The sequence below is a fragment of the Mustela nigripes genome, chromosome 12 (genome assembly GCF_022355385.1).
Source record: "Mustela nigripes isolate SB6536 chromosome 12, MUSNIG.SB6536, whole genome shotgun sequence".
Lineage (NCBI taxonomy): Eukaryota > Metazoa > Chordata > Mammalia > Carnivora > Mustelidae > Mustela > Mustela nigripes.
This window is the reverse complement of record NC_081568.1, coordinates 79791145-79805861: the sequence shown is the minus strand read 5'-3', so window position 1 is coordinate 79805861 and position 14717 is coordinate 79791145. Positions and strand designations below refer to the sequence as shown.

Here is a 14717-nt window from a genome sequence, read left to right as displayed (position 1 = left end):
AACAAACGAAATGAGGGGGATGAGCATAAACAAATGCACAGTCAAGGAGAGTAACAAATGGTGTACAGATAAATTTGTCAGCAACTACATTATATGGAGAGGAGATAAAAGCCCCAAGGGAAAAAAGACCCACAAAAAAATTCAAGACTGTATTTCCAAAAAAAAAAAAAGACAAAACCCAACTTTATGCTATTGACATGAGAGTATCTAAATAAAGCTACTGAATGAATGACGTAAAAGGCCATACAGTAACCCAGTGATGGCAGACTTGCACAATAGGGTGTCAGATGGTAAATGTTTTCAGTTTTATCTGCACCCTGTCGTAGCTGCTCAACTCTGCTGCTTGCAGAATGAACACAGTTGTCAACACAAAAAGAATAGGCATAGTTATGTCCCAACAGAGCTTAGTTTACAAACACGGGCTGTTAGTGAGACTAGGTCACTAGTCATGGTTTGCTGACCACTGTTTTAAAGCTGTGGCAGCTACATTTATTATCAGCACAGACTTCAAAGTGGGGGAAAAAAAACAAACCCAGCTCTTTATTTAAAGATACTCTTTACATAAAGCATTCTACTTAGCAGGAAAGCAATTCTAAGTATATGGCTTAACCACATGAAGCAAAAATTCATGGAGCTATAAGGATAATTAGGGGTAATTTGGGACAGATTAAATTCTTTTAAACATTAGCAATGAAAAGGGCTTCTCCTGTTGCTATTTTTATTTATTTTTTTTCCTGTCACTATTTTTAAAATTCAGGTAACAAGCAGGAAAAAAATTATCGATAAACAATTAGTGAAAACATCATTGCTACTGTCTTAAATATTAAAACTTAATTAGGTTATCTATAATATATTAACCCATTTTTAACATGGTAGGTCACTCTTGATTAAGTAGCCTTTGTTTTCACAGTAATACTGACATCTTCCCTAGTGCCAAGTATTGCTTCATAGAATCAGAACGTTTTCATATGTGCTTCTTGGCCTAACCCTAGTCAAAATCCAGGGAGAGTGATATACCACATTAACAAAATGAAACGAAAAATCATATAATCACTTCAACAGATGCAGAAAAAGTATCTAATAAAAATCCAACATCTATTTATGATAAAAACTTTCAACAAAATGAGTATAGAGGGAACCTACCTCAGCATAATACAGGCCATATATGACAACCCATAGCTAACATTATACTCAGTGGTGAAAAGCTGAAAGCTTTCCCTGTAAGATCAGGAATAAGACTAAGATATCTACTGTCATCACTTTTATTCAACACAATATTAAGGTTCTAGCCAGAGCAATTACACAAAAAATAAAAGGCATTCAAATCTAAAAGGACTAAATGAAACTGTCTCGGCAGATTCTTAAAGACTCCACAAAAAGACGATTGGAATAAACAAATATAGTAAAGATACAGGATACAAAATCATATGCAAAAATCTACTGCAGTTCTATACACTAAGAATGAACTACCAGAAAGAAAAATTAAGAATATAACTCCATTTACATTTGCAACAAAAATGATAAAGTATCTAGGAATAAAATGTATCCAAGGATGTGAAAGAACTATACACTGAAAACTTGAAGACACTGATGAGAGAAATTAAACACGACAGAAAGAAATGGAAAGATATTCCACATTCATGGATTGGAAGAATATGGTCAAAATGTCCGTATTTCCAAAAGCAATCTACAGATTCAACACAGTCCCTCTTAAAATTCCAAGGACATTTTTCAAAGACTAACTCTGAGTTCTGTATGGAACTATATAAATTAGAGCCAGAATAGCCAAAGAAACCTAGAGAATGAAGAGCAAAGCTAGAGGCATCACATGTCCTGGCTTCAAACTATATTACAAAGTTGGCATCCTAAAAACAATACAGTGCCAGCATAAAAACAGACACACAGTTTGGGGCGCCTGGGTGGCTCAGTGGGTTAAGCCGCTGCCTTTGGCTCAGGTCATGATCTCAGGGTCCTGGGATCGAGTCCCACATCGGGCTCTCTGCTCGGCGGGGAACCTGCTTCCCTCTCTCTCTTTCTCTGCCTGCCTCTCCGTCTACTTGTGATTTCTCTCTGTCAAATAAATAAATAAAATCTTTAAAAAAAAAAAAACAGACACACAGTTCAATGGTGAAATTAGACAACACAGACAAAAACCCAGTCGTAGACAGTCAATTAATTTACAACAAAGTAGCCAAGAGTGTACAACGGGGAAAGAACAGTCTCATCAGTAAATGGTGCTGGGAAAAATGGACAGCCATATGCAAAAGACTGAAAGTGGACCATTACCTTATACCATACACAAAAATTAACCCAAAAATGAATCAAAGACTTGAACATAAGACCTGAAATTATAAAAACTCCTTGAAGAAAACAGAGGCAGTAAGCTCCTTAACATCAGTCTTGGCGATCACTTTCTTTCTTTCTTTTTTTTTTTTTTTTAAAGATTTTATTTATTTATTGAGCAAACAGAGATCACAGGCAGGCAGAGAGAGAGGAGGAAGCAGGCTCCCTGCTGAGCAGAGAGCCCGATGCAGGGCTCGATCCCAGGACTCTGGGATCATGACCTGAGCTGAAGGCAGAGGCTTTAACCTAAACACTGAGCCACCCAGGCAGCCCGGCGATCACTTTCTTAATCCAGCACCAAAAGCAAAGGCCAGAAAAGAAAAAAACAAACAACAACAACAAAAAAACCAGCGTGGTACCACCTCTAACTATAAAGCTTCCTCACAGCAAAGAAAATGATCAACAAAATGAAAAGGCAGCCTACAATATGGGAGAAAATACTTGCAAATCCTGACTGGCCAACAGGCACATAAAAAGGTGCTCATCATTAATAGTGATTAACAGGGAAATGCAAATCAAAGCCACATCTCATCTCCCATCTATTAGAATGTCTGTTACCAAAAAGACAAGAAATCAGGGTTAACAGGGGTGTGGAGAAGAGGGAACTCTGCACACTGCTGGTAGGAATGCATACTGGTGCAGCCACTGTGGAAAACAGTATAGATGTTCCTCAAGAAGTTAAAAATAGGACTACTGCATGACCCCATAATTCCATTTCTGGGCATTTGCCCACAGTAAATGAAAACACTAACTCAAAAAATTTATGTAGCCTCATATTCATGGCATAACTATTTACAATCACCAAGACACGGAAACAGTCGAAGTGACCATCTACGGATGAATGGATAAAGATGGGGGATATAGACGGTGTCTATACATAGTCAATTGAGTATTACTCCACCACTGAAAGGAATACCATCTTGCTACTCGCGATAACACGGATGGACCTTGAGGGCATTAGGCTAAGTGAAGTAAGCCGTTCGGAGGAAGACAAGTACATGTGAGTGTAGAATCCCATTTACACGTGGACTCTGAAAACAAACAAGGAGACAGGCTCGTTTGCACAGAGAACAGACGGGTGGTCTCCAGAGGAGGGTGGATTGGAAGGCGGGAGAAAGGGGATTAAAAAGGGCAGACTTCCAGGCGTAAAATAAGCAAGTCATGTGGATGTCCTATGCAGCCTGGGGATTGTAGTTATTAGGACTATATAGTATATGTGTGAAAGTTGCTGAGAGTGAATTTTAAACATTTTCATTGCAAGAAAAATTATGTTTAATATGGGGTGATGGGTGTTTAACTATAGATGTATTGTGACCATTTTGCAATATATACAAATATAAAAAAAATTCAGTGCGAAAGGGTAGGAGACACAGCTCAGGCAGGTTATACTCAAATCCACAGGGCAGTAAGAATTAAAACTTCTTGCTCCTAAAGCCAGTGCTTTTCCTAAATTCCAACATTTTCTAAGATGTCAGCAACAAGGAAGTAAAGTTTGGGAGACAACATGCTCCCCTCCCTAGAAAGTACCTGATTTGGGCTCTGACAAATCCTGAAAACCAGTAACTGCCTAACTTTGTATTAGCCTTTAGCTTTGCTTACATTTTGACCAAATCCTTTTTTCCTTAACCATTAACACAGAACCAGAGTTCTAGGAGCACACTTTGAAAAATTTGGCCATGTACAAAAGTCAGTCTTTGCAGGATTCACAGACAACATCATTAATCTTCTGTTCATAGTCCTTCTCACTAACACCAGTTTTTGAAGAGTAATGTAAAACAATGGACTTGATACTAGACTTACAATCTAGAATCCATAAGGTACTTTCTAAGTACATCAGGGAAGGCAGAATCATGCTCCCCGGCAAGGCATGACTCCAAGTAAAATCCCCCAGTTTTCTAGGATCCCCTAACCTCTCTTGCCTATAGTGTCCTGATCTTGTAAAATGCTTGTATTTTCATGGAATGTATTCAGAGTATAAATACAATGTACATCAGGAAGTGTAGTATTCTAATAAATGCCCTACGGGCACACAGGCAAAGTTACCGTGAGAAAATACTTGACAACATCTTAACCTTTTAGTTCCTAAGGAAGGTTTGAAGAGCCAAGAGCTATTTGATGAAATTCGAATGACCTACATCAAAGAGCTAGGAAAAGCCATTGTGAAGAGGGAAGGGAACTCCAGCCAGAACTGGCAGCGCTTTTACCAACTGACAAAACTCTTGGACTCCATGCATGATGTAAGTGTCAGACCTAAGTCCCAATGTCCGGAACATTGTCTAGAACGCTGGGTTAATTATAATTACATACAATCTGATTAATTGATTATATGTAATGATACATCAATAGTTTCAGTTTCATTTTGATTTTTTTCCTGTTGGCAGATTTTGGTGATGGTTGGAGTTCACCTTGTCAGCCTCAGTTTGGCACATGTTTCTCTGAGGGGCAATTATGAAATACCGTTTCATCTAGTCATGTGCATAGAATGTCGTGATGCCAGTACAGAATTTAATAGCAATGTCAATGTCAAATTCCCTGGTTTTATAGGACTAATCAATTAAATTAGCATATGTCCTTCATTTATTATTATATTAGAGTTCACCGTGATGCACTGACGGCCGTGTAATTCTATATACAATTCTAAAGAATCCAAAATGTGCCTGGTACCCGAATGTCCACTTTATTTAACCAAACTATTTTATCTGGTGGATTCCAGCAAAGATTGGTATATTCTAGATCAAATGTATTTTCTGAATTAGTGGCCAAAAAGTACAAGATGTTCCTACTAGTAAGTTTTTAAGAATAATCGTTTGTATATTTTTTTTCTCTTGCAGGTGGTTGAAAATCTCCTTAACTTTTGCTTCCAAACATTTTTGGATAAGAACATGAGTATTGAATTCCCAGAGATGTTGGCTGAAATCATCACCAATCAGATACCAAAATATTCAAGTGGAAATATCAAAAAACTTCTGTTTCATCAAAAGTGACTGCCTTAACAAGAAAGGTTGCCTTAAAGAAAGTTGAATTTATAGCTTTTATTGTACAAACTATCAATTTGTCCTGTAGCGGTTTTGCTGTTTCATTTTTTTCCTTTCTGTTTTTGTCTGGTCTAATACGCACTACATGTGGTTTATAGAGGGCCAAGGCTTGGCAACAGAAGCAGGTGAGCCATCGCTTGTAAGTGGTGGGAAGAGTAGAGAGTGATAGATAGTTGGTGGATCCCAGAAGTTAGCTGCAGTCATGGGGGGTGATCTCCACTGTCAGGGAAGGATGGCCCCTAAACCGCCAGTGCCCGAAGTCTGTGTGACAAACTTTCTGCTCATACTTTTCACAGTTGGCTGGACAAAATTTTCTAGACTTTTTGTTGGTGTATTTTCCCCTGTATAGTTAGGATAGCATTTTTTGATTTATGCATGGAAACCTGAAAAAAAGTTTACAAGTGTATATCAGAAAAGGGAAGTTGTGCCTTTTATAGCTATTACTGTCTGGTTTTAACAGTTTCCTTTATATTCAGTGAACTACGCTTGCTCATTTTTTCTTAAGTAATTTTTGTATTCAAGTTATTGTACAGCTGTTTAAGATGGGCAGCTAGTTCATAGCTTTCCTAAACAAACTCTAAACATTAATCTTCTGTGTGAAAATGGGTTGGTGCTTCTAACCTGATGGCACTTAGCTATCAGAAGACCACAAAAATTGACTCATATCTCCAGTATTCTTGTCAAAAAAGCTCATATTTTGTATATATCTGCTTCAGTGGAGAATTCTCTAGGTTGTGCAAATTAACCGCCCTAACTGGAGGAGAGCGCCTAGTCCAGTGACCTGCTCGGTAAAATGATGGTTGCAAATGACTAATTAAAAAAACAAAAAAACCAAACAAACAAAAAACTACCAAGAGGCCCTGTTCGCATTTAATGCCCTATCTCTGCTATGGCTAGATGGCAAGAAAGTCAGCCAACGATCGTTCAGGACCTTTTGCTGTATAAGTTCTTAAAAAGTCAGGATTCCAGATAATCAGCTGAGACACAGCTGAGAGATTTGAATCAGATCAAGTATTTCCTCTCACGCAACTTGACCCCCCAAATAAATCTCCAATTAGCAAGCGTAGCCAGATACCCATTTTCACATTCCCATCCATCACCAATTGGTCTCTCTTTCCTGGCAGTGCAGGAAAGCTACTGATTTTTGTGATTTCGAACTGTCAGACTTCCATGTTTGTATGACTACACATGCCTCTTATCCCTCCGTGTGCCATAGAGTTTAACAAAAGTCTTGTGAACTCCTCCTCACTGTTGAGAATGATCATTTTAAACAAAATAGAAGCTGTAGTAGCCCTTTCTGTGTGCACCTTACCAACTTTCTGTAAACTCAAAACTTGTATTTACTAAGCCACAAGAAATCTGATTTCTATTTAAGGTGGCCAAATTATTTGTGTAATAGAAAACTGAAAATCTAATATTAAAAATATGAAACTTCTAATATATTTTTATATTTAGTTATAGTTTCAGATATATATCATATTGGTATTCACTAATCTGGGAAGGGAAGGGCTACTGCAGCTTTACATGCAATTTATTAAAATGATTGTAAAATAGCTTGTATAGTGTAAAATAAGAATGATTTTTAGATGAGATTGTTTTATCACGACATGTTATATATTTTTTGTAGGGGTCAAAGAAATGTCGATGGATAACCAATATGATTTATAGTGCGTGCAAGCATTCATACAGGCAGCACTGGTCTCAGAAACGCCACAGGTTTGCTCTAGGGCAAGGGGGACATGGAGACCAGCCCCTGTGTGCCGTGAAGGCTGCCGAGGCTCCGTCCCATTCAGGTCACAGAGCAAGTCATCCTCTGCCTCCCACGGTGGGCGACTGCCCTCCTCATTCCCACAGCCAGTCTGTCCAGTCTGTCCACCCAGGTGTGTGGGTGGAGTCTCCCCTGGCTCAAGTGTGCAATTGGGGGGGGGGGGCGGACAGAGAGGTGGTGCCCGCTGGCCCACCCCCTCCCAGAGCTCCCTCATAGGAGGGCTACTTTCCCGCAGAGCACAGAGCCCCTCCAGCAGTGAGGTCAACACAGGGGTTTCAGGACTTTGGCAATAAGACGCGTAGAGGTACCAGCAGTCTGTAAATAGTGCAAAATCCCATAGGTTGCCAAATAATACACTAATTCCTTTCTATCCTACTAGAGTTGATTTCCAAACAAATGAGTACATGTTTGTTTTCTTTGGATGCTTTTTTGAATGTTATTTGTTATTTTTCAGTATTTGGAGAAATTATTTAATAAAAAAATGTAATCATTTGCTTTTTGAATGCTCTCTAAAAGGGAATGTTCCTTTTGTAATGGTTTAAATTGATCTCAAAGTATTTTAAGATGGTTTATAACCCAGAAGGATGTGAAATTTTTGGTGCCTAAGAAATACCGCTTGGCTATTATTATCAATGACAGTGTTAAGTTCCAAAAAGAGTTTCTGGAAGGTAAATTATTCTTCACTTGTGGAATGGTAAATGGTTAAAACCAGAAAGCACATCACATGTTACTCTTATTTTAGTCCCAACTTCAGTTCTCAAAAAAACAGAGCTCAGTGAAAAAAAAGAGACGTGTACTTGGTCAAAAGAAAATCAACTGACATTTGTAAAACTAGGAGGCTGTATCCTACATGGAAAAGAAGTTGTGCCCTTGTGAAATAAGTGGGAAAGAAGAAGGTTATCTTAGGTTTGAGTAGAGTTACAATTTAAGTGAGAAAAGATCCGGTGCTACTGGAAAGCAGCTTCAGTTTCTATGTAGGTGGTGTCTTGCCATCCCAAACTGAGTTCGTAGCAACTTCAGGGAGACTTGGCAACATGCCAAGGTGACTTACAGCAAGTCCTGAAAAGCATCTTTAATTACTGGTGGGAAAAAGTGTCCTTCTCAGTGTTTTTAGGCCTTGCTGGGGGACACCGTAGAAGTGCTTGTCTAAAACTCTGGCAGGGGAACCTGAAAGGGCATCTACTTTCCGGAGAAGGGGAGTAAAAAAAGGACACCCTAAAAGGAATGCTAACACGACTCGTGTGTGAAGAGCTTGAAAGCATCAGCTGAGCTCTGGGTGTGCGTGCGAAGGAAAGCCGACCTTGCTTCAGAACTCCGGGGTGGGGGCTGGGATGGATGTGCAGTTGGACCCACCTAACCCATCTCTTCTCCATTAGTCTTAGCTTAGTTTTGTGTTTAATACCATAAACGACATCACTGTGGAATGAACAGTAAGATTAGACTGTGGTCTGTCAAAACTCAAGAACCCCGGCAGCCCTCAGTGAGATTTCCAGTGTGGGCCGGTCACCCTCAAGACTGTAGCTGTAAATGAATGTGTTTTCACGTGCCTGGTTTGAGAGTTGGATGGGAGAAGAGGAGTGTGAGGAGGACACTTTAACCACTTTGAGTGGAAGTTGCATCATTTTCCAGACTGTGATCAGTCAGCCTGGTCCACCAGGGATTAGTGACCAGGTTTTCAGGAAAGGATTAGCTTCTCTCTAGAAAATGCCTGAAAGAAGGATTTTATTTTCTGATGAAAAGCTGTATGAAAATACCCTCCTCAAATAACTTGCTTAACTACATATAGACTCAAGTGTGTCAATATTCTATTTTGTATATTAAACAAATGCTATATAATGGGGACAAATCTATATTATACTGTGTATGGCATTATTAAGAAGCTTTTTCATTATTTTTTATCACAGTAATTTTAAAAATGTGTAAAAATTAAAACCAGTGACTCCTGTTTAAAAATAAAAGTTGTAGTTTTTTATTCATGCTGAATAATAATCTGTAGTTTAAAAAAAAATGTCTTTTTACCTACACAGTGAAATGTCAGACTGTAAAGTCTTGTGTGGAAATGTTTAACTTTTATTTTTCATTTAAATTTGCTGTTCTGGTAATACCAAACCACACATTTGTATTGAATTGGCAGTAAATGTTAGTTAGCCATTTATAGCAATGCCAAATATGGAGAAACATCATAATAAAAAAAATCTGCTTTTTCATTATGTGACTCCAACATGCTTTTGTAGAACTCAATGCAGTCCCAATTTTCCTACCTTTTTTTCTCCCTTCTTCTACTGAAGGCAGAGTTATCACTTGAGGCAACTTTTAAGACACTGAAATGGACACTGACATGAATGGCTAAAGGGGCAGAAGTCCCCAGTAAGCTTCACCCTGCCTCCCGAGACACCCACCATCCCGTCCACACCTCAGATAGTCCAATGCCAGTTCCTGCAAAGGGTCTGAAGGCAAGGAAGAACCCGCTCGCAAGGCTCTCCTACTCTATCAGTCTTTATCATGAAAAGTGACATTTTATGTTAACAGATGTTATCTAGCCAAAATTTTTGCCTCAACTTAAATTCTTTCTCCCAGAGAACAACATACTTAGTACATGCGGCAACACAGAGGCACAGTATAAACCCTAAAGACAGAAGGTGCTCACGTGGTAAACCAGCTCTTCTATACAACCTCTTGAGTATTTCCCCAAAGTACCTCTGTGTTCAGGTTAGATCATGGACTGGATGATATCACCAACAAACTTTCCTATGAATACTCTTTTCTCCACCACTGACTTCCTCTACCAAGAAAAAAAGGCATTATGATTTAAAAACAAGATTTGCCTTAGTCATCGTAAGTATACCAAGCGTTTGCTAAGTACCTGGTTCACTAGGTGATAAATACTGAAGAAAGAGTAGATAGAGTAAAATACTATCTCTACCCTCAGAACACGTGATTGGAAAAGTGTGTCTAGCAAACCATCCCAGCACTTGGCGCTGCAGAGGCCCCGGTCCAGCAGCAGCGTGCACACACGGCACTGCCTCCGTGTCCCCGGCAAGTAGCAGAGCTAAAGAACACCCTCATGCACATCACACCAGCGAGTCCTCACCCAGAGCACGCATGAAATGAGAACAAATGTGGAGGAAGATACTAACTCCATTTATAAAAAAAAGAAACGGGCTCAGAGTTTAAACAACTGGTTCAGAGCGACTAACACCCATTTTACTGAGGTTTGAAGGGAAAGTCTGTAATGAAGCCATGTATCCCACGTCTGAGAGCATGCCTCTTGGCCACAAGCCTCCCAGGGAACTGATTTTGTTTTTCTGTTCTTAGATTGATGTTTTACATTTACTGAGCATTCACCCAAGTGCGGAGCATCATATTTCAATACACTATCTCATTTAACTTAGCAAAGCTACAAATCAGCAATGTGAAATACTCCTCACAAGTGCTGTCAACTACCATGATTACCTTCATTGCGTTTATATAAGGAAATGGGGGCTTACAGAACTGAGTTCCTTGCCTAGGGTCACAAAGCTTTGAAATAGTTAAACAGAACCTTAAAAAAAACACACAAAACAAAAAACACTGGGCATCTGGCTCCAGAGTTCATGTTCTTAAGCACTACTGAGAAATTATTAATATGAATCTCCTAACTAGATTAGAAGGACCCATACGGAGCATTCTGTGTCGGGCCTTGTGACATGATCTCGTTTTAATCTAATCCTTTCTGCTACCATGTCAATTTTGAGTTAGACATTGAACAATGATATTTCCTTCTCCTGGACGCATGTGTCCTAGCCCCTGGGGATGTTGCTGGTCAAAACCAGTAACTGCCCAGAGATGATAATATACTTGACTTTGTCAAATATCCAAAAAGGAACCTGTCTCATCAACAGCCACAGGAAAATCAACCAACATTTCTTCAAGGGATGGGGTGGGGGCATATGGGCTACATTCACACTGAAGAACAAAGTTGCTTACAAAGGAAAACTGATGCAGGGCAACAGAGGAATCATGTATACACACTGCAAATTAGCCATAAGCTTTTCTAGGATCCTTCAAGTGTCACTGTCTCAAGTCCTGTCTCAGTACACATGCGACTGTGCCAGAAATAAGAATCAGGGACATCGAAGACCATTAGGATTGTTGGCTAGAATTATAAGGAACTGAGATGAGACTAAAACTCCAAAACAGGGACGCCTGGGTGGCTCAGTTGGTTAAGCAGCTGCCTTCGGCTCGGGTCATGATCCCAGCGTCCTGGGATCGAGTCCCACATCGGGCTCCTTGCTCAGCAGGGAGCCTGCTTCTCCCTATGCCTCTGTCTGCCATTCTGTCTGCTGTGCTCGCTCTCTTCCCCCTCTCTCTCTCTGATAAATAAATAAAATCTTTAAAAAAAAAAAAAAAAAACTCCAAAACAGAGAAACGGGGAAAGTGTGCATAAAAATCCAATAATGGTTCACACAAGATGAGGCTGTGCTGTAATTCTTTCCTGATGAGTTTCATGGCGCACTATGTGGCAGGCATGCTCGATGAGTGAATTTAAAGACCACAAAGGCAATACTAAAACTTAAAGGTGAGGTTTCTGCCCCTAAGGAATCAAAGATGGCAGCCACATGGCTCATCAATTCTACTTTGTATCTACTCAAAAGCAAAGAAAATGTACACACATGACATGCATGCAAATATTTACAGCAGCACTATTCATAATAGCCCCAAAGTGCAAACACCCCAGTGATGAAGACATAAAATGTGACATATCCATACCAGAGAACACAGCCATAAGAAAGTGACATAATGCATGCTCTAACATGGGTGAACCTCAAAACCAGTATGCTGAGTAAAAAGCCAAACACAAAAGACCCCATGTGACTTGATTTCACTCATACAGGATACAGAAGCAGATACAGAAGCAGATCAAAGGTTGCATGGTGCTTGGGGATGGCGACAGGGCATGGGTGACAGTAGGCATGAGGGGACTTTATGGGGAGATGGAAGTGTTCTAAAACTGGATTATACTGATGGTTGCACAACCCAGTAAACTTAATAAAAATTTTGTGCGATTGTACACTTACAGTGAGAAAACTGTGCGGCATGTATGTTATCTCTATGTTTAAATAATTTTTTTAATATATAACGGGCCAACAAGCAAATGTATAGCTTCCATTTGCATTAGAAGCCAGTATGAAGTACTTCGAATACATAAAGACATATGCAGCTGTTTTTCTGAGAAGCCTACAGAAGAGGTTTTCATTGTGCTGGGTGTTCAAGGATCAATTAAAGTTCATAGCACAAACAAGGGCTTACTCAGTAGTAATAGATTTTCCCGATATTTTTTTCAGAATATATAATTTTACTTATGGTCAAGAACGTATCCCCCTAATATTTCACTGATACTGTGTTGTACTAACCCTGAGACAGCCACCATGTGCAAAGCAAACACAAACATGACAAATAAAACTAGCACCTGTGCTCATTTTAAATACAAAAGGATGTGTGGCTCAAATACTAGGTGTTAATAACTAAGACCTTAGTACTTACAACTTTATAATGAGAAAAATCTGGGACCAAGTCTTCTGTCTTTTAACTAAATCTGTGACCTTGGGAAAGTTCTATAACCACTCCAGTTCCACATGAAAAATGGAGTAACATCATCTTAAAGGAATGAGAGAAGTAAATGAGATACAGTATTTAATCTGTTAGCTCAATGTCCACCACACAAGAAGTGCTCAAGACATGGTAGCTGTTTTTTAACTACCCCTCAAGGAAATCTAAAAGCGGAATTTTTTTTCATGCTCTCCCCAAAAATACACAGAAAAAGTGAATGATGAAGAATGATGTAAACAACAGGACTATATATAAACTTTCAACCTCACATACCCTAATAAAGTAAGGTCACACACAGGATTAGGGGAGACTGTTAGGATACTGGCCTGCATTTTCATTATGTCATACATTCCCAACTATCAGACCTTGGCAAGGGTCATCCAGAAGTGACTGTTCTTTCAGAAAGGGTCTTCCTTTTCCAACGAGTATCTCATAGCACAAGAAGAGCAGTGCGAAGACAATTAAAGGAAAAGTGGCAAAGTTACAGAATTTTATACAGCATTCTTCCTGATCAATAAGGAGACTGCCAAAAAAAAAAAAAAAAAAAGACAACCGCCCTTTTCCTCTTTTATACCACATGCAGAGTTCCCCCAGGCTCTCCCTCTAACTGAAGCATATAAATATGGACTAAATTGCCTCAATTGGCATTAATGAGAGGGAGAACAACCGAACTCAAAATCACTACTATAAATACCTTTTTTAAATATACCCAGCAGAACTGAAAACATGTCCATATAAAAACTTATATGCAAATATTCAGATCAGCATTATTTATAAGAAACCAAAAAGTGGAAATAATCTAAATGTCCATCAACTGATAAATAGATAGATGAAATGTGGTATATCCATACAGTTAAATACTATTTGGAAACAGAAAGGAATGAAATACGGGGGCATGCATATAATACAGATAGACTTTGGCAACAGTATGGTAAGTAAGAGAAGCCAATCACAAAAGACCACATATGTTATAAATCCATTTATATTAAATTCCAAAGTAGATCTGTGGTTCCAGGGGCTGGGGGGAGAGGAGGAGATAGTGAGGAGTGACTGCTTAATGGGTACTGGGCTTCTTTTGGGGGCTAGTGAAAATGCTCAAAAATTGTATTGATGGTTGCACAACTCAAAGAATATGAAAGCCTTTGAATTATACATTTTAAGTGGGTAAATATTATGGTATCTGGATTATAACTCAAAAAAGATGTTCAAGGGGAGCCTGGGTGGCTCAGTGGTTTGGGCTGCTGCCTTTGGCTCAGGTCATGATCTCAGGGTCCTGGGATCGAGCTCCGCATTGGGCTCCCTGCTCCGCAGGAAGCCTGCTTCCCTCTCTCTCTCTCTGCCTGCCTCTCTGCCTACTTGTGATCTCTGTCTTTCAAATAAATAAATAAAATCTTTAAAAAAAATAAAATTAAATTAAATTTAAAAAAAAAGATGTTCAAAAATAGAAATATATAACCAAATAAGCCTCTATTAATTAAACTGAATTTGTACTTAAAAACCTTTCCATCAAGAAAATTCCAGGCCCAGGGGTACCTGGGGGGCTTGGTGGGTTAAAGCCTCTGCCTTTGGCTCACGTCATGATCCCGGGGTCCTGGGATCGGCCCGCATCAGGCTCTCTGCTCGGCGGGGAGCCTGCTTCCTCCTCTCTCTCTCTGCCTGCCTCTCTGCCTACTTGTGATCTCTGTCTGTGAAATAAATAAATAAAAATCTTAAAAAAAAGAAAAGAAAAGAAAACTCCAGGCCCAGATGGTTTCACTGGTCAATTCTATTCTACATTTAAGGAAGAAATAATACCAATTCTACAGAAACTTTTCAAAACAAACAAACAAACCTGAAGAGGAGGGAATAATTCTCAATCCATTCTGTGAGGCCAGTATTATTTAGCCTGATACCAAAATTAGCTGATAATTAGAAAACTGCAGACTATCCTTCATAAACATAGACACAAAAATTCTAAACAACACTTTAGCATGTAGAATCTA

General features: G+C 39.2%; 1 protein-coding gene across 5 annotated transcripts in view; it reads left to right on the top strand.

Moving 5' to 3' along the window:
* Positions 1-9353, top strand: part of NR3C1 (nuclear receptor subfamily 3 group C member 1) — a 117736-nt gene extending 108383 nt beyond the window's left edge. For all 5 annotated transcript variants that reach the window (XM_059417823.1, XM_059417822.1, XM_059417821.1 and 2 more), the window contains exons 8-9: positions 4423-4580; positions 5175-9353. In XM_059417823.1, coding sequence (XP_059273806.1) covers positions 4423-4580; positions 5175-5327 — 311 coding nt within the window. In that variant the 3' untranslated portion in view covers positions 5328-9353. The remainder of the gene's footprint in view (positions 1-4422; positions 4581-5174) is intronic.
* Positions 9354-14717: the final 5364 nt, after the last annotated feature.